This window comes from Chaetodon auriga, chromosome 15 (assembly GCF_051107435.1).
Source record: "Chaetodon auriga isolate fChaAug3 chromosome 15, fChaAug3.hap1, whole genome shotgun sequence".
Taxonomy (NCBI): domain Eukaryota; kingdom Metazoa; phylum Chordata; class Actinopteri; order Chaetodontiformes; family Chaetodontidae; genus Chaetodon; species Chaetodon auriga.
The window spans coordinates 10,107,174-10,128,372 of record NC_135088.1 but is presented as its reverse complement, the minus strand read 5'-3'; the positions used below and the strand labels follow the sequence as shown (position 1 = coordinate 10,128,372).

The window sequence follows — 21,199 nt, the reverse complement described above, 5'->3', positions numbered from 1 at the left end:
ATAAAGTTACCGTGAACATCCGAGGGGGGGAAGGGGGCTGTGATTGACACTGATTGATCTGCAGCCTTCAAATGTTCAAACAGACTGTGTCTTCAACAGAGTCAAAGTAGACAGTGGCAGAAAGAAAACATAAACATACATAAGATCACTGGAGAACTGGTTGATTTCCCCTCATTGATTACACTTGTTGGGTGCAGTACTTGTACTATCTGTACTTCTGTCTGTAACTTTAACATATTTGTGTGTTCTATTGCTTCTGAAGCGATTGCAGTGCATGAGGTGTGGCAGACAATGACTATGGCAACTCCCACCCAATTATCCAATGACAGTCGGACACCTGTTGCCGGTGCACTATGCATGCGTTTGCCTCACTTCTTTGTCCATTTTGATTGATAGATGAAGGCGTCGAAATGTTTGAGTGTTTGATAGTGAGCAGCTGCAAATTAATCAGTGCACTCCAGTGCCTGCTGGACTGGAAGTTTGCTGTCCTCGGCACGAGAAGCACCTGATTCAGCTGCAACAACACTGTTTTTAAATCACTGTGACTTTACCACAAACTACAAGTCATTATTGGTAAAACCTCTACTGAACAGACTTCTTCATTATGTTTAATCATGTAGGGCCCTGAGCAGATAAAGCACACGCACACACACTGGACGTATTGGGGGTGTTTTGAATGAATCGGCGGTTTTGTCATGGTGATTGATTGGTGCGCGCAGTCGTCGGTTGTGGCGCCGCACAGGGCGCTGCTGAGACGCCCTCCCTCCCCCTTGACACAAACGGCCATCTGCCGCCTCTTTTTCAATTTCAAACCCAGCAGATTATTTCCCACAGACTTCCAGCTTCACTTGACACAACCGAAACAGCGTCCCAGAGAGCAGCTGCGCGGAAAACCAGCGGAGGAGACCCCGCTCTCCGCACATTGCGCCCTGCAGACGAGAGCCGGGGCCGCTTGCATGCAACCCGTCTGCGGAGAACAGACTGCAGGCTCATAAAGACGAAGCGGATTTGAATTAAGCACCGGATAACAGACAGCAACTGTGCATCCTTCGGTGAGGGAGGGAGGGAGGGAGGGAGGCAACTGTTTTGTATCTTGGAAGCCCTGGGTTAGGAGAGGGGGAGGAGGAGCGGAGAATGAGCTATTCTTGTACCAGCAGAGGCAACAGCCAGGACCCATCAAGCGCTAAGAAGCCTGCCGCAAATAATCCAGGCAGAGACACCGGAGGCGCAGACAGCAGCAGCGACGGCAGCCCGAAGCAGACGGCGGCGATGAAAGTAAAGAAAGGCTGCAACTCGACCGACGTGGGAGTCCCGGTGACCACGGAGGAGGACCTGCTCGCCAGCGCGGTGATCACTCCGGAGGATGTTCTGGGTTTGCAGAAGATCACAGAGAGTAAGTTCACTGCTGCTGTGTCGGTTGTTGAGTGACAAAGGAGGACAAAGGTGCCGAAAATGTTCCAGCTGCTCTGTGAGTCATGGTTCACGTCATTACCGTGTCCCCTTATTTATGTAATGTATACAGGCCCTAGTCAAACACATGGTAATGCATCATTGGAGCCCCCTATTGCCAACCTGTCTGCAGATGTGCATTATGCATTCATCTCAGTAGCCCTGGGACCTGCGGAGGTGAGCTGTCAGCCCACCAGAGGTTAAGTATAGCGCACAATCCTGGAGGTGGGTGAGTGATGTTTGATGAGTGTGGTGCTTTAAACACACCATGTGTGCAGTTTGAAGTACAACCAGGCTGCAAAACAAGGCTGGATGGAGCAGTGAAGGAGTCCCCAAACGCAGACAGTTAATTGCTGAACATGCATGACTTACATCCAGAATGTCTTCACTTCACAGGGGGGTTTTATCTGACTGGAAAGGTGCAGAGTGAGGTGCTGGGGTGACTGAGGGGTCATCCTTCAAAACAGCCTGAATATGATTCCTCTTGTGTGAGTTCACAGTTCAGCACAGAGGATTAAAACACTCAGGCATCGTGTCTGTGTGTGTAGTAGCGGCTGCTCGGTTTATAATCCAAAATCTGTTTTTGTCACAGATATCTAAATTACAGATGTCTAAAAGACCTTCTCTGACTCAGTGGAGCTGTTAAAATGTTGTAGCTGAAGTTTGCAGGTTATTTCTGCATTCAGGTAGTCTGATACTAAAGATAACCTCTGCAGGAAGGTTATACACACCAACAGGAAAGTGGTATTTTATCAGTGGTGGAAGTATTCAAAGCTTTAACTTTGAAGTAAAAATAACAATACAGTCCATATCTTCAGTAAAAGTAGCAATACAATACCACAATGTCAAAATACTGCAGTACAAGTAAAAGTCTTGCATTCAAAGTCAAAGTAAAAGTACACAAGAATTATCAGTGTTTAAACAGAAAAACAGCCTGTGTCATTGTGATATTGTTGTATATTATTGCTTTGTTGTTGCTGATGCATTCATGTGTATGATGCATTTTGCTGCAGCAATTAGTTGATCTGAACTTCATAACAACTGGCGGCAAAATCAACAACACATGGAAGCACTCATGTAAAGTACAAGTACTGCAAAATTCTGTGCAGTGAATGTACTCTCACATTCCACCACTGTGTTATGTTATACTTTATATCAGAGAAAAGACAAGCAGATCTTTTGAAGTGCTGCTTTTCTTGTGCTCCTGAGACAGCATAGGAATTTCCAAATATTATGTGTACACCTGAACCTAACATGTATGTGTCTCACAAAGTAACGTTTAGGCAGACACACGTACGACTGCTTATTCCCTCACAAACAAGCCTATTTTATTTACACTTTCATTTCAAAGGGCCTTTTTCTCTCTCGCTTTTTATTTTGAAAAGCTTCCACTGGCTGACTTTGCTTTTTCATACTGTCGCCATGAAAAATCTGCTGATTACATAGCACATTATTTAATGCAGCTGCTTTTTAAATTATGTCACGCCTCTAAATCTCAAACAAGCCTCTTATAAGGAAACGGAGGGAGAGATGGCAGCCAGGAAGCTCTTATGTGCACAGGAACACCTACGTCTATCACCACCTCAGGTCTTAAAGCATGTAGTTAGCTAACAGGTGGCCTCACAGGGCATTTGACTATTTAAAGGCCAACATAATACCTCACTTACACAACACGGTTACATTGGCCGTTACGATACATACTGAGTGTGATAACATGCAAACACCACGGCGGATTTCCTCCCAGCTATTTTAAAAAGTGTTTGGGCTTTGGGCACAAATTCCCATGTTTATTTCCGCGTGTTTTGATGGTAGTGCACGGCTCATGAGCGGCCTTACCGAACACACTTCCACACGTGACTGTGAGGTGCCATAAGCATCTCTCTTCCTACAGCAAAGACCCCTTCACTCAAATCATGTTGTTCATCCTTATGTTTGTTATTTTGTATCTCAGAATAATAGAGGAAGTTTACGTCGTGATGAGGAACGAGACCTTGCTCGTCCAGTCTGATGTAATCACAGCTTACTGAGAGGAGGAAGAGCTCTGGGAACATCCTTTGGCTCAGCTTCTCCTTCCGCTTTTACTGTTGCCGGTAGTTTCATTAACCAGTCAGTTATCACCAGTTATCAGGATTAGCAGAATAACTGCAGCTGTATTTCCAGTGTCTGTGTTTATCTGTAAGTCCGTTGTTGGTGTGGGATCATTGACCAGCGGCGCGTGCTGGAACATCGTAATGACTCCCGTCTCCCACGCTGGACCCTATTATGGTCTTGGAAACTCTCACTTTCCTACCTCGCAGCGTCATTGCTGGAGGTAAGAGGAGGCATGTGTGAATCACCACAGCAACATGGATACACGCTTGAATCACTACGGCAACGTGAAGCATCTCCCTGCGGTCACAGGCAGCCGAGCGTGCGTCTCTGTTCTCCCACACACTTTCTCCTTTCCTTCCTGCTCCCCCGTTTCAATATAGTGTCGCTGTCACTCGATGAGCGACATAGACAGAAATGGACACACGCTCTCCAGCCAGTTTGCCGTGGTGTTGAACTCTAGTGCGTTATATTGAGAGGTGTCCCTAATATTTTGTCCACCCCATTTAGTACATGGGAGGGGCAGAGTATTGGAAGCATCATCACCTCCCACTGAGACCTCAATAATAACCATAGAGTAGTAGAGTAGAATTCATGGCAGAGCTGTTGCATTGGATCGCATTACACTGTGTACCTAATGAAGTGGCCGGTGAGTGTATGTACACACACACTCTCACACACACACACACTCACACTTGCTTGACATTGTTCCTGGCGGTCAAACACAGCAGGAAACAACCAGAGCTCTCTGCCTCTCTCTCTCTCCCAAGAAGACGCTGAAGCTCTGCTGTTGTTTTATGACTCATCTGCTTTCTCTTGCTGCTGCTGCTGCTGCTGCACATTCTCAAGTGGCTGAAATTTATTCCCTCTGTTAGTGGAATGATACACAGTTGACAGCACTCAGCGCAGCTCAGACAGAGTTGACAACAATCCTGAGACGACAAGCTTTTCTTTTTTATTTATTTATTTATTTTTTAACTCAGTGGTTGTTTGAACCTGCGTGGAGCACAGACGTCTCACAGGAGAGCAGACTTCACTTTGCGTCTGATACATTCTCAGAAAAGTGATTTTAGTTGACACAAATCAGCACTTTGTTCTCCATCTGTCTGGTAATCAGAGCAAGCTGAGGTTGATTAAGATTTGCATAGACAGAGCAGGCTTTCTGCGCAGTTGACTGATCTGATCCAAACTTATGTTCTTAACTGAACCTTAATCTGTTGTGTCAGTGTGGAAGCATCACAACCCTGCAGACACCTGTTTCTTTTAGGGATGCAGCTAACAGTTTGTTTCAGTATGAGCACTTTTTCCAGTTAATCAATGGTTTAATTTGGAGCCGATACGATTAGTCGATTAATTGATTAGTTGATAGACAAATAATCATCGCAAGCAAAAATAGTGGAAAAATGCTAAACAACGGGATTTATGTTTTCCTTCTCATGTCATTATAAGTTATCTTTGTGTTTTGGACGTAACCATCAGGCTTTGTGGTGTTTCATAAACTAAACAATTAATTAATTTAAAAAATAACCATACAGCAGTATATGTATTTTGATTATAAAATCTCTAAAAAATGCTCATCTGCAGCCAGCAGGGCATCTAACAGAAAATGATTGTTGTCTTGTTTTTGAGTAATGATAGCAGTAAGTGCTAAGCTCACTGACAAGCACGTTGCATTTCCTGTGACTACTTCACAATAAAAGTCAGCCTGTGTTTCACCAGATAAATGCTTTTAATGTGAAGCTGCAGCAGCAGCAAATGTTCGGTTTGCATTAGCAGAAACTTAATAGAGCTCCTTTTCTGAACACCCGGTTCATAATACTGCAAATATATAAGTATTGCAATATTTTCATCAGTGGGCCATAAGCCCAGTCACTACTGTGTTAATGCATATCAATAGTGACGCAACAGACATTTATTTAAATGAAAATCTCTTATCACTTATCAAAATTGTTGCCATTTAATTAAAGGGAGTTAACTAATTGCTAAATCAGCTGTGTTTCAGATCAGTTTGAAAGTTTTAATCATACAACATATCATAATATATAATTTACATGTCTGTCTGCTCTCTGGTGGACGCTGTTTCTAAATCACCTCAGACAAATTTCTTGTTACTTATCGGTTGACTTATAACGGATAACGACGCATCGGTAATAATCTAAAACTGGCAGATATATTGGGCAACAATTACCACTGATACTCTAATGATTCCACTCATGCCAGCGCCGTTTGCTGCCAGAGCTCCCTCCACCGCCTCAACCTCCTCCTTAAGTAGTATTTCATATTGGTGATTTGACTAAGATTTAAAGGGGATTAGCTGTCTCAGCAGAATCCTCGTTGCTGCTCGGATTCTCTGAAAGCTCCCCTAAAAGAGCAGAGCCTTTTCTACCAAATCCTTTACAACCATTTTCTATAAATAGTCAATTCCTTGATGCAAGTGTCTCTGACTGAAGTACTGCAGTGTGAGAAAAGTGCAGCTTCAGATTTAGAGCTGCAGCGATTAGTCGACTGATAGATTATTAGTTCAAAAGAAAATGAATCTGCAACTATTTTAGTGATTAAGAATTCATTTTTTTAAAAACAAAAATGCCAAACGCTTCAATATTTTGGCGTTTTGGACTTTGTCAGAAAAACAAGGTGTTGAATTTGATCAGAAGATTTAGAAAATAGTCAGAAGATTAATTGTGCATGAAAATAATCGTTAGTTTGAGCCCGATTCAGATTCTGTTAGTAATGACATGAGTAACTAATTGTCCCGACGTAGGAGAGTAAAGTAAAGACATATTACATATTATTTTAATATTACAGATTCCGTGTAAGGTTACAAGAGGCTGAAACTGAACATGTGCTGAGTGGTGAAAGCCTCCGTGTCAGCTGATGATGATGATGAGCTATGTTTGGAGTTTTCACCATCTGCAAAGCTTGTTCAGTGTTCACGTTGCCAAATTCATGCTCTGGTTTGTCCTTAAATTTCAGTTTTGCTTTTAAGAACCTCGTCTTTGGTGTCGTGGTTTGCCATCCTGAGACCAGCCCAGTCACTGAGCCTGAAAGCTGTATGGGGCGCTGTATGATGGTGCCCTGTGACGTTTAAGTTCCTGTTTGAATATTATTGTGTTGTCAACAGCTGTCACTCCAGAATACGTAGCCAGTATACTGTAGCATTAGCATCTGCCTTGATGTTAGCACTGGGGGGGACGTAAACACAGCTGACAACAACAGTAGGAAATCCAGAGGAGACAGTATAGATGCAGAGACACGGTCAGCATCTTCACGACAAGCATGCTCATCTTGCATTGCATCACTACGTACTGGACTGCGTCTGTGTGTCTGCGTCTGTTCAGAACATGGTGGTTTGTGCTGGTAATCGGCATTTCGGGGCTGGTTTGTAGTTGTGACCGTTAGTGAGGTGTCTGTTACGTTTCTTGACCCCAGCTGTGTTATGACAAAATACAGCCGGTGAGCTGATGAGGCATGATGTAGTACAAGCGCATAGATGTGAACATAGAATTGAATTAAATAGATTGGTCCATAGATTGGCCCCATTCTTACCGATACTGTGTCAGACTGATGTGCGATAGCTCTCAGTCTGTCAGGGAGGTCACTGATGCAGTCTCACAGCTTTAAATGACACTTCCTGAGTGTCTTTAAAAGGATGCACAGCGGTGAGATGTATTTTTGTGTCAGAAGCCTTCAAACAAATGCAGCTGTGTGAGCCGGCCTGTGACCTGTGAGGTCCTCAGCGTTAAAGCTAAATAGAGATCTGTGAGAATAAAATGTTTTACAACCCACAAGGTCAGTTGAGCATCGAGAGCTCAAATAACCCACTTAGGCCTGAGGTATTGTTGGCCTGCACTCCTGTAGCAGTGTGCTGGTGCAGGTCTGATGCAGTAAAATGTTCTGTACTGTGAAGTTAAATGGGGTAGCAGGTAAAAAAAAAAAAACATGTTATTTGCTTGTCAAGATCATTATAAGATGACACAGATGGGTCATATCCTGTGATTCAGGAAGGCCCAACACAAATACTGTCCATCTTTCATTCAAAGACAAAAAGGAACAACTCAAGCATTTCAGTCTGCTTTTTGCACTAATGTGACTGCTTACATGACATTTTCAAACCTCTCTCGACAGTGAACTAAGGCAGAATGTAAGCTGTGTATAATTGAAGTCTGATGTCTAACTGCTACAAGCTGCATTCATATCAGGAGTCCGACAGTGAACCTCCACCAAACCAGCCTTTTAACTCTCCAATTTTAAAGCCGTCTCCATTTTTATCTCAGCAAAGGAAATTGTCTGTTTTATACTGAGATGCATTTGAGCCAAATAACCTAAAAAGTCCTTTTGTTAAAAACAAAGTTTCCGAACAGAAAGACTAAAACCAAGAATCCAATAATCTAGCATGCATATACGCAATACATTCGTTTTCACCGTGGGACCAGGCATCATGTATGCTTATCAAAGTGTAGCATTGAAACATGCAGTGATCTTTATGAAAACAGGACTGAGAGTCTGCAGCCACGCTCGCGGCTCTGCGAGACTGTACTGTAAGCACAGCGACACTTTTACTTATTCCTGTGATTCGACATGTTTAATGTTGGAGCTGGATGTTAGGCAGTCACGATGTAGAGAGGGTTGCTCAGAAATTTTTATTCATCCCCATCTTCCTTCCCCTCGCCGCTTCAGCCCTTCTCCTTCCCACCAGTGATTAGTTGGATTTGCCTTCATACAAGAAACTAAACCGGATTAGTCCATGTGAGCTGTGCTGGGCCGTAGTGCCTCCCTCCTCCCACCTAACCGGTCGATCCCCCCTGACCAAGACGAACCAAAGTGGGGCTGTTCGTGCTGTTTCACTGTGATATCCTCTAAATGTCAGCAGACATTAGCCGTGTTTTTCATATTCCGCGAGGCTCAGCACATGCTGGATGAATAATTATATTCATTTCTTACACATGACACATTTTTTTTAACAGTGTTGGCAAGGCTCTCTTGGTTGTGGGTTGTGTCAAAGATACTGTGAGCAAATAAGTGAAAATTTGAATAAAATCAAACACAACAAAAATAAATTCAACTATATAAATATAAAACATAAAAATAGTTAAACCAAGTGAGAGAGTCAAAAGCTTCATTCAGAGTGGAAGAGGTCCAAATCCAAATGTATTTACTTTGGTCACATGAGACTCAGATCTGTTTTGTGAACAGCACAAATCATTTTAAAACACTTCATGTCTGCTGCTCCTGCACACGCTGGTCCTCTGCTTTCTTGTCTTGAGCCTTTCATAATGTGTATTTACAGCCGCGGTGTCCTGATTGTCACGTTGCAATGAGAATTACATGTTAGTGTGTGCGAGAGAGTCTGAGGACCCTCGTCTGGACGCACTGAGTGGAAATCAGCTGTATTTTTGTCCACATGTGATACTCTTCAATCCGCCGTGAGGTGAGCAAGAGGGCAGGAGACAAAATGTGTGGTTTCCATGCCAACAGGACAGAGGGCTCCATGGCGGAGACGTGGCAGAGGTCTGGCGGTATAGGAGACGGCTGCGTTGTATGTGGTAGAGGAGCACTCACCGAGCTTATAGCTCATCATGAGCGATAAATGGAGCCCTTCCTGTCACCTCCAGCTGAAACCAACCTGAGAGTGGTGGGTGTTAATCGCTCTGCTGAAACACAAACATTTCCATAATAATGATAATGCATTTTATTTATAGAGCGCTTTTCAGGGTACTCAGACACACTTTGCATGAGTTAAAATGATCATGGAAAACAACACATTATAAAATGCAACACATTAATCACGCGTTAAAAGCAGGTTGGAGAAGGCTCGGTCACCCCGTGTCCAGTGCTCAGTCCTGAGGGGTGGACACAGTCTTATCCTAAATCTAAAAATCTAAAACCTAATGAATGCCACCTGTTCAAGAGATTTGTGTTTTAGCATAGTCGATGACTATAAATTGCTGGAACGCTGCACCATTTTTGTTTCTTCCACAGCAAGACTAATTTACACCTGGAATGAAAGTGGGATCTGTATCACCGTAGAGCAGTAATGTGACAGACAGAAAAAAGGAAAAAGGTATGAGGTTTATTCACTTCTTTCCTAAGCTCGGCTTTTGTACGTACATCAGTAAGCGAAGGCATTCACTGCAGGTCATACTGCTGCGATTCCAGTGCCGATACTTGTCGAGTCTGTACAAAACTAACCGTTCACAAGCACCGTTTATGAGGTTAACAGTGCAGGAGGCGCCTATTGTATCACTTCATGATCATTTATGTGGCTGTGGTGGTCTTTCAGTAAGCTTTTGACCAGGCAGTAACGTACTGTGTATGATGACAGAGCGGACAGCTGAGCATTCAGACAGCAGCGAAAAGAGCTCTGCTGCTGAAAGCTGCATTCAGTCAGTGACAACAGCGAAGCCTCAGTGTCAAAGACTCATTCATAGACGGAGCAAACACCTCTAAATCTAAAGTGTCGTTCCCCTTTGTGGACAAATCCAGACAACTCTGTACACGACCAGTACGACATACAAGTTTCTACGGCCTTTATCAGTTAAACCACTGAGTGTTTGGGTTGGAAGTTGGATTTTTTTAAGTCTGATTTTGATGCAGATTGTTGTGTTATGGATTTTAGGGAACCAATTCTAAGCTCTTTTTGGTTTAACATTTTAAAAAACTCTACATTTTTATATAAATGTATAATGAAAAACAATGAGCCCTAATCATTTTTAACTGACTGAAAACTGCCTTTACTTTCACTTTGTGCATTCACTTCATAAACCCACAGTACAAAATGAACTTGCATCGTTCACTTTAAAATCAAAGCATCACTTTTGCACAAAATCAGCTTTAATTAAGCCAAAACCCAGACTGAGATTTCTGTATGATTAAAAATGTATATCCTACTTGCAGGGAGGTAAAAACTAGAAACTGGAAACTTCCACTGAGGACAGCCCCCCCAGTCTGCAGCACAAGTGGGACAGACTGAACTAGATCCCATTATCAGCGTCAGCTGTAATATTTGCCAGCATGCATGTTGTGTTTCTAAGCCTTTAATATGGTTTCATGTGTCATTTTAAACCGTCACACTGGAGGGTTCCTGTGATCTGTCTTGTCTCAGCATTATCTGGGTGAACTGCTAAAAAGAGCTCAGAACTGTTTATTTTGACTGAATCTAGGTCATGTGGTACAGTTTGTGTTGAACTGTGGACCTGACCTAGTCTGGTAGCAAACTGGTGATTCCTGCCACATCTGCAGAGAGTAGACAGGAGGGATGTCAGCTGAGACATGACTGAAAAAACGTCATTTAAAAAAGTTTTCTGATATGTGGTGCATCTCTCTGATCTGTTCCTTGTGTTCACTTTGGACAATCAGATCCATCTCGCAGCAGCTTGTAGGGCTTTCCCCATTGGTCACAGTGTGTGGTGACATCATTTGCTTTGTCATTAGTCTCTTTTGTTTAAGTTATAATCCTTAAGATTTCAGTCCTGGTTGATTTGGCCTTTGCTTACTGCTACAGCAAATGCAGTTTAACACTATAGCAAACACATGTTGGGCAGCTGCTTTACCATAAGAGCAGCTGGTGTATCTGTTAGTTCAGCCAGACAAACTCGATAATTAGCCTTTTTCCATCGTACCTTCAGCTCGTGATCTCATTACTGAATCTAAAACAACACATTTCTATTGCTGAAAAACACTTAAAGAAAATAACTTGTGTTTGGCCTCCATGATGATCCACACCGAATCCATACCAGGTCGTGCAGTGTTTATTCATGCATTGACATACCGACAGACTTGGGTCCAAACAGCCTTTCTTCCCAAACACCAGAGCCTCTCAGAGACCGGCAGGTCAGTCTCGGCTTCATGCTGGCTCAATCACAACAGATTGATTCATTGATTAAATATTATTTTGTTATTATCAATCGCTCCAGACCTTTGACCTCAAATCAGTCATCAGTTTGAGCAGCCCTGCCACACACAATCATTACAAAAAAATATCTGCTACCAATTACTGCACAGTGCTTGAACACCTTATCGACAGGTGTGTCTGATCAAAAGTTTGACAGTGAAAAATGTCAGATTTATTAGTGCTTATAGTCACCTTTGAGGCAAAGTCCCCTGATGACAATGAGTCTGAATGTGTGTGTGTGTGTGTGTGTGTGTGTGTGTGTGTGTGTGTGTGTGTGTGTGTGTGTGTGTGTGTGTGTGCGCGCATGCATGAGAGAGAGTAACACACTGCATGTAATTTACTACAAACACCTCCGGGTTTGTGAGGCAAAGTGAGAGCACGCAGGCACACACAAGTGCACACCGACAAACACACACACACACACACACACACACACTTTCATTCAAACTCATTGTCCTCAGAGGACTTTGCCTCAAAGGTGACTGTTAGCAGTAACTTAGTGAAAGACAAGGACATCACCAGCTGTGGTACAGTATATCATACACATGTGCAGATGTGCCCTCACACACACACACACACACACACACACACACACACACACACACACAGACACTAATGTAGAACTGTTATTAATGGTCTGACTCCCAGTGGCACCCTTAGAAATTTTTCATAGGGGAGGCCAGATGGGGCAGAGAAAATCTGGGGTGGCACGGGGGGTGTTGGAGGGGCACTGACTGGCCTGAAAGGCATTTTATGCAGGAAGGGTGGGGGGGGGGGGGGGGGGGCAGTGATTGTATGTTTATTATAAATTACGATTATGTGGCTGCTCCTTGTGTGTGTGTGTGTGTGTGTCTGTGTGCGTCGGTCGTGTGAATCTTCAGGTGTTGTACGGCAGCGCGTTCTGCGCTGTGTGCAGAGTTGATGTGTTCAGAAGAGCCGAGCTCAGCAGTCAGAGGAGCAAAGGCGTCACAACATCACAGCGAATCAGATCAGCTCTGTCAGGAACACTTGGCTCGTACAGTAAATGGTGTTGACAACATGCTGTGGTTTCAGGGTATGGTTCTACTTCAGGCATGCTCCAACATGAATACATAAACATGAAAGATAACATGCAGGGAGTGTTGTCAATAATCCTCCAGGGGGAATTAATGTAGACATAAACACCACAGAGGAAAAAAACACAGCAGACCTGAAGGAGGTGGAGGCTGCTCATTGTTGAAATGTCTGCTGATACCCAAACATTTTCCAGGTTATTTTGGCTGATTGTTAAAATACCACAATGTTTCACAGTTTCCTGGGTCTGTGTTCACTGGAGGAGATGAGTTCAGATGCTTCGTCTTTGACGTTCTTTCATAGAAGTTCTGCTCAGTTACACAGTGACTGTATTTATAACAAATCCATTCAAGTACTCAGATCTGATAAAAACAGAATCAGTACATTTACTGGTGTACTGTGCTGATGTTCAGTTTTTAGGTACTTCACTTGAGTATTTCCATTTTCTGCTACTTTATACTTATAAGTTTCAAGTCGGATCTCATTGCCATCACATCTGTGATGTCAGTGCTGACCCTCTTTTCCTACAGACACCTTAATCTACCAAATTAAAGCACATCATGACAGCATCCAAAGTTGCACCGGCCCCCAATAGATAAAAAATACATAATAAATCGGCTCCCTTTAGTTATCAATTTTAGAAATGTACATAAAGTTACACACTGATTTATTTAACATCGGCAAAAATGTTCACATTTAAGTATAAATAGTGAGAATAAGCTAGCATGAAATCCACAGCTGGAAGCTGATGGTAACATCTGGAAATATGATGTGGTCATGTTTTTTAGTGGGAAGCCGCTGCTGTCGATGTGTCATAAAGAACAGCTGGTGGGTTTATTGGCCAGTCAGAGCCGCCATCGTTAGCGATTAAATTACCCCCCTCTGCACTGACAGACGTCCGTGTCTCCGCTGTTGTCTCTGAGCAGACAGATGGGGTTGTCTTCTTGTCAGCGGACACACAGCGTGGCCGTGTGTGAGAACGTGCAGAGACATCTGCAGATCTTCTCATCAGATGAGAAGGAAAAACAGACACTGAGCTAATAGATGGACACGGCATGCAGTCACACACGTGTGCTGTCTGTCTCTGCCGTGGCTGCTCAGACCTGCAGTGATCCACCATCAAATCCCCGAAACAATGTTATCCCAAAGTCATTTTTAATTCAGTTGATCATCCTCCAACATCATACAAGCTCACGTGAAGCCTCAGTGGAGATGATGGAGATACGCTGCAGTTACACCTGCCGGCCAGTGGTATCATCGGATCAGGCAGGAAACAGGAAGTGTCTGCTCTGCTGGGGAACGCTAATAAGCAGTGACACTGCCTGGTGAGGGCAGGAAGGATTAGAGGAATAAAAATAACTCGTTCCTCTTTCTTACTGGGACTCTGCGTGGACGTGTATTACTCACATTGTGGGGACATAAATCTGTCTACACAGTCCCACTGTGGGGACTCGCCTTCCCTATGAGGACATGTGTGTGGTTGTATTTGGCACAGTTTTTTTTTTTAAATGTAGATTAATGTCAAAAATCCAGTAAAAAAGGGTCAAAGGGAGCTTTTTAATATGTTAGCTGCCCAGTAGTTGAAAATGATTTGAAACTGCAGCTGTCACTTTTCAATACACAGCCCTCTCAATTATTTAACGTCATATGCTGAAGCAGGCTGTACGTGGTTCAAGTATGTGAGTTCTGAGTCTAATCTGTGACTCTCCACCCTCTTTCACTCTCTGCAGGTTATCTGTGCAGCCCGGACGAGAACATTTACAACATTGACTTCACCAGGTTCAAGATCAGAGACATGGAGACGGGCACAGTGCTGTTTGAAATCACCAAACCTCCATCCACAGGCGAGTGACTGAAGCACTCCATGGATGTGTTTCGTTTAACCTTTATTTAAAATGAAGACATGCACTAAACGCATTAAAAAGCTGCTTCATACATGGCGGCTGCACACATCCACTAAGCAAACAGTAACCTGCAGAAACATTATGATTATTCTGCAGATTTTCCTTTTCATAAAATAATTTATTGTCAAGTCTATTGTGGCCTTCAAAGGAATGTCTAAAAAAGGTTTAATCCCTTTAATAAGCAGCCAAACAACATTTATGTATCGGGAACACTTCAACCCTCCCGTTTAGCATTTAGCACTATGTAAACATTTAAAAAATGTTTTATACTCTAGTGGACGTGCATGGCGGCAGTTTTTTGTTGTAGTTTGGTCCACTGGTCTTTGACCCTCTTACCATCAACGTCAGCTCTCAGACCAGCAGCTGTGAAACACAGCTCATGGAGGCAGTTGAGATACTTTAAACCGACTGCCACAATTCGCATAAAAATCACAGTTTTTCTCTCTCCCTCTCCTTTGAGTCATAACTCAGTCAAATCCGAACACGCAGACATGAGGCACATGCTTTTAGATTCAGTGGGACTTTCTGAGGATGTCGCTCGCTCATATCCGATCACGATTATCCGTCTATAAATCTGCTGGGAAATCATAGAAAAAGGCAGTCCTTTTCACTGCAAGACTTGCCTGAAAACCATCACATGTTGGAGTTTTCTTCAGTATCTACAGTAACCCTGTGACAGCTGTCTCTGCATCCACAGATAGGCTGCAAACAGGAACTGCTAATATAGCTAATTCAGGATAGTTTTAAAGGTGCCAAGTTGCCAAAATGTTAACAAATGTACACAAAAAGGGGCTCAAGTTGTAGCAAGAGGCCCATAAGTAAAAAATCTGTTATATTTCAACAAATATGTAGTTTTTCCTGCTTGGTAATAGACGTGAGCTGAAACATAAATGTGTTACTTTTTTTTTTTTTTTTGATGTTGTTGTATTTGTTGTTTTCAGTCAACAACAGACAAGCCAAGAGAAAATTGCTAAAAATGTGTTATTTCATTTTATTCCTTTCTGGATCACAAACTGATCTTCACGTTAGACAAAGCAGGGGAGAAGAGGGACGTTGACCCCAATGCTGGCCGGTTTGTCCGTTACCAGTTCACCCCCGCTTTTCTCCGATTGCGGCAAGTTGGAGCCACGTAAGTGAGAACGTTTGAATCTTTATTGACAAGGATGACTTCACCAACAGATTCTGTGCCCTCTGTGTCTCTCTTTGCTGTGTCCCCTGTGATGCGTCTGTCTCACTCACCTCTTTCTGTCTGTCTGTGTTTGTCCCTCCAGCGTTGAGTTCACGGTCGGAGACATGCCGATAGAAAACTTCAGGATGATCGAGAGACATTATTTCAGAGAGAAGCTGCTGAAGAGTTTTGACTTTGAGTTCGGCTTCTGCATGCCCAGCAGCAAGAACACGTGTGAACACATCTACGAATTCCCACCTCTGTCTGAGGACAGCAGTAAGTCTGTACACATGCACACACACGCGCACACACACGCACACACACACACACTGGAAAGCAATGTTGAAGTCTTGTGGCTCAGGCAGCATGCTTATGTACTGCACATACTCTAAATCTGTGTTCAACCTCGTCTCCTAGAAATTATGTCTACATGCAACTGAGTGCTACAGTTACAATCGACCAGTTAATGGTTTAGTCTGAAGAAATGTCAAATGCCATCCCTGTCTTCAAATCTCAACCCAAAGATATTTCATTCAGGATAAGATAAGATAACGCTTTATTAATCCCCTGTAGGGGAAATTACTGTCATATGTAACAGAGCAAATCATCATATTTGAGAAGCTGGAACAAGATTTTCTAATCAGCACTAAATGCAAAGCACAGCTGAGGCTGATGGGAATGTCATCAGTTTTAGTCTGTAGTCATAGACCAAAGTCCTGAACAGTGTGAAAGTTTGACCAGATGATGGCGCTGCATGTAAAGTTAAAGGATCATCACAGTGATTACTGTTCATACTGAGGGAGACATGAATTAAACTACAAATGTCAACCTCATGGTGGCACCAGAGGAAACGTCAGGGGACCACCAGAGTCCAGAGGAATGTCTGTACCAAGTTTCATGGCAATCCGGCTGGTGGGTATCAAGATGTTTCAGTCTGGACCAAAGGCGTGGCTCTGCTTAAAGGCATGCTGCTAGCATAGCTAAAAAAAACACACATAAGACAAACGTGTGCAGTTACTCTGTCTTATATCTCATCTTGGGTCCTGACTCTCAGATTGGGAACCAGCGGTCTAACAGCAGTGATGTTTATGTGTCCTCTCACAGTCAGAGAGATGATCCTGCACCCGTATGAGACGCAGTCCGACAGCTTCTACTTTGTGGACAATAAGCTGGTGATGCACAACAAGGCGGACTACTCGTACAACGGCGGGACGTAGAGACGACACAGTGGCACGAGAGGCAGGTGGACGTGCGGACTGACCTGAGGGACGATCGGAGTACACTGGTGGGGTTAACATCCTGTCAATCCAGTAGTCTCTCTTTCTTTCTCTCTTTCTCTATCTCTTTCTCCCGCCAAGAGAACGCCACCCAGAAAAACGCCCATGCAGAAGTGTCGGTTGCAATCTGTGTGTGTGTGTGTCTGTGTGTGTACAGTACACACAAACACACACACGGGCAGGCAGTTCACAGCTCAGTGTGGTGTTGCTGTAACAAAAGTGTGTTTGTAACATGATAAACCAGCAAGTAAGCAACTTTTTAGGAAATGTAAGATGGTTTTTGCTCTCAAGCCACGTCGTGAAGTGAAAAAAGAAAAACAAGATCTTCATATCTTCAAATACTGATAGAAATATTTTTTTTCATTCCTGTACATGTTAGGTTTTAGGAACAAATCTTGCATCTAAAAACGTGTGTTTTTAGGACTTAAACAGTTCTGAGGAAATTATTTCTCAGAATCAGTGAGAGTGTGTGTGTGTGTGTGTGTGTGTGTGCTTTGTGGAGTGTGTGTGTGTGTTTCTGTACTTTGTATGACTGTCTGTCTGTGTCTGCGGGTCTGTGAGTATGTCAGTTCCAAGCATGACTACTGCTCTGGTAATTTAAATGTCAGTAATGTGGTTTTCTGGTTTGTAAAGGTCAAATAGATTTCCAAAAACTATTAGCACATTTTCTACGCAGTAGGCTCGGGCTGGGTATCGTTCACAGATTTATGATCCTGGTACAGAGACATCGATACTGATTCCTAAAAGATGTGTTTTTTGATACAAATTTTATAAAATCCATATTAACGAAAAGAAAACGACATTATGGTACAATCCCTCACTTCAAAGGAGGAAGCTGTTGAAAGACCTGGAAGCAACTGGAGAAACAGTTTTTTCTCCGCCTGGATAACTGAACTAATATGAAGACACTGATGTTTTATCTGCACAATATTGGGCTATTTAAACGCTGTCAAAAGGAACTTTAATAACAAACTGTCAGGGCGGCAAACCACTATTGCAGCATCCACTCGGCCTAATCCAGTTCGTTGTCCCGAGAAATACTGTAAAGACCTCTCTCTTCAGGTTATCCATCCTCTCAGTGACGAGGAGAGGATGCAGCAGGGACGATGTGGTGGTGAACGGACTCGCCGATGAGCCAGATGAAGGTTGGCTTCACTGGCTAACAAGCAGCACAAAGTTTACTGTGTTATCTGTGCAGATAAACAGCTGATAAAGAAAAAGAATAGAGCTCAGTTTTTGGGCCTAACAGCGTTTTTTCCTGCATGCCTCTACCACATGTAATGTTAGACAGCCAATCACCAGAATTATTACATTCTGGTACAAGTATGCTGCATGCTTATTGGCTCACTGGCGCTGATGAGATTTGCTCCTTTGGTATTGAAATTTGGTACCAAATAATGTCTTTTTTTTTTTTTTTTGATAGGATCAGAGTACTTCGATCGGTGTCATAAAAGTATCAAAGTTCAGTACCCAGCCCTGCAGTAGGCAGCAGTAGTCATTTTGAATTTATAAGACCTTTTCCTGTTTCCTTATCCCTTTGTTCTTTATTTATTTCTCAAGTAGCGTGATCTGTATTAACCGTAGGAGGTATGTGTTCATTGTCGTTGCTCACATCTCTACAGAGCCAACAGTTAGGAAACTTGTAAAGCTGAGCTGATCTGATACGACCATAAATGTACTTTGTCATCTGTGCACCAACTGTACTTTTCCAGCCTCACGTTACTTTGTTTAGGTGATAAAGAAGTCGTTAAAAACTTAGTTGAACTGTACCTGCTGTATGTGTCCAAGTTAAGGTTTTGCTGTTTTGAAGCTCTTCATAAGAGAAGAAAAGGAAAACTTGGATTTGTAAATGTCGATGTTTTTCAGTCAGAACTGTGTTGCAAAAAAAAGGCAGATTTGGGAATGTAGCAGAAGTTGTTTTCAGAACAAATCACCCTTAAATCTCATCTATTTTTTTGTTTGTGTGTGATCTAATGTTTCTGTTTCTGTGGCGGTCTGGTTTCCGCCTCATACATTTCTATCTCATTGTTTTCGCTCCGACACATTCCAGTGAGTTAGGACCTGAGTGTTGCTCTCTTGTTATTTACACAGATCACACAGAGAATCTGTAACCGCCTCTAAACTGTAATATGCGCACTTAGCTTTCCCTGTATCTGTGCTAAGACACAACCTGACTCGAATTTGCAGAAATCTGCACATACTGTCTGATTTGATGCACTTGAAAGTCAGTTTAGTTTCTGTGTTTGATGACTTTAGTGATTCTTCTTTAATGGCAGTAAATTTCTTCCATTTGTTACTGCAAGATACAAACACTGCAGGTTAAATTTGCAAATCCTAGTTGAGCCAGGTCTGTGAAGAACTGCAGGCAGCTGAAAGGAAATCACTTGAATGCACAAAAGGGTGGAAATGGATTCAGACTGTCATTGGCTCAAAGTGATTAAAAATCAATGTGACTGTGTTTTTATGGGCCTGCACACGTTGCTGATTGCGAGTTACATGGAATAAAGAGTGAGACACAAAAGAGCAAACATGCTAAAAGCAGGAGGAGACTCAGATTGGACTCTCTTAATCGGAGATAAAACCGATTGACTTGAATGTTATGTGTAAAAGGTAACACAGGTATGTAGAACAGATTTATTTATGACCGATTGTGACTCATGTACAAATTATTTTGAACTGATGTAAAGTTTTTGACAATTCAAATGTTGGTGTGACCGAACAAAAGTAAAACAAATAAAGATTTACGGGACTTTTTTTGAAATATCACAGTGTCCTCCTGACAGTCAGTGATAAAGGAACGAGAGCACATACGTGTGGTTCACATGATGATGCTTTATTGTACTTTCAGAGTACCGATGTCGGGTACATAAACATGTAATGTGGGAAAAACATGTTCATCTGCTGGGACTTGTGTCTCTGCTGCATTTTCAGTTAATTACATTCACCTGTAATGACCATGATAGAAACTGACCACCATAATCGTATCCTGTTGGCACCCTCTTATCTCAAAGTTATCCTTCAACTAACCCTCTCGTACTCCTCCACTCCACTCACCCTACACAGTATTAGTAACACCTTCCTGCTATTGATTTGTGCGCTTTTGGAGTTTTACCTTCCTTATTGCTAAAGAACTGTTTTCACTGTCCCCTGCACCTTGTGTACGTGTCCCCATCATCACTGGAGTGGATCTGATGAAGGAAGAGTTCAACGTTTTGGGAAGTACGCTTGCTTTCCTGCTGAGAGTTACATGAGAAGGTTATCTTAGTTGAGGCTGAAGACAGGAAACAGGAACACAAGCTAACCTGACTGTGTCTGCAGGTTAAAAACCAGCACCTCTAATGCTGAGTTATTAATGTGTTTTGCTTCGTTGGTTTAATCCGTATCAAAACCAAAGTGTAAAATGTCATGTTTTAGTTTTATGGTGGTTATGGGCTGGAATATTTCTTGGCAGGAAGCCTCTGCACTCATCCAAGAAATAATCCAATACATGACATTTTTACACAAGAACGTGAAACAAGAACGTGTTTCCAATTTAAGATTAAAAATTTCTCTTGAATAATCACCTTAAGTCTGCCACTTTGACATTTACAAATTACAAGAGAGGTATAAAGGCAATGCTTGTACACGGTAAAAACAGCGTGCAAAAATACAGATAAAAAATACAATCTGCAACCAAAAAAAACAAAGACTTAAGGTCCAACAAAAGGACTGCAGCAATAAGTTAAATTAACTAATACAATTAATTCAATTTCAGCTCATTTACACATGGTCTGTAAACACAGCATCACTCATGATAATCACAGTTTTAAACAATCACTCAGACACACAGTGTATCACATCTTTGCATCATTTCTGAGTGATAAATAGATCAATAAAATGATGTCTCATTCAGGGAAATGTGTACTGTACAAGGAAATGACCTCAGGTTTCTCTAAGGAACACGTCATTTTTGATTTCTCTGTGACCGGAACGACACGAGGAAGTATTAACATATTAACGGGAGAGTTTAATAAAAGAGCTAAAAGTCTGATAGAGCTTCAAGTCGACTCAGCTTTGGTTTTATAGTAATGCAGGTTTGTTTCTAATAAAACCTTGATTCAAAGCACATAGTAATACCCCACTGCTGAGAGAAATTTGGTCTAATTGTTATTTTAGTTTGGATCAGGTTCATCTTTGAACTTCATTTTCTTTACCATATTTAGTGCAACCAGCCTTTCATTGACTCGCCTTGCTCCTCTTCTCCTTCTATAATCCTCAAAGCTTCTGTTGCAGCTCTTTATTATTCGATTAATTTAAAGTGGCTTTCTCTCCTTTACAGAATCAGCCTCTTAATGGTGATGGGATCCTACAAGAACACAATATTTTATCC

General features: G+C 42.4%; 1 protein-coding gene across 2 annotated transcripts; it reads left to right on the top strand.

Annotated features, from left to right (window-relative positions):
* The first annotated feature begins 721 nt into the window (after window positions 1-721).
* unc119a2 (unc-119 lipid binding chaperone a2) lies at window positions 722-19,587 on the top strand. 2 transcript variants are annotated; one of them, XM_076750800.1, is made up of 5 exons: window positions 722-1,393; window positions 14,212-14,325; window positions 15,415-15,514; window positions 15,657-15,829; window positions 16,658-19,587. In XM_076750800.1, exons 1-5 carry the CDS (start codon window positions 1,135-1,137, stop codon window positions 16,768-16,770), a joined length of 759 nt encoding a protein of 252 aa, XP_076606915.1. In that variant the 5' UTR covers window positions 722-1,134; the 3' UTR covers window positions 16,771-19,587. The 2 variants fall into 2 exon arrangements, with proteins under 2 accessions (XP_076606915.1, XP_076606916.1); XM_076750801.1 differs by having other exon boundaries at window positions 1,068-1,393; window positions 15,424-15,514.
* The last annotated feature ends 1,612 nt before the right edge of the window (window positions 19,588-21,199 follow it).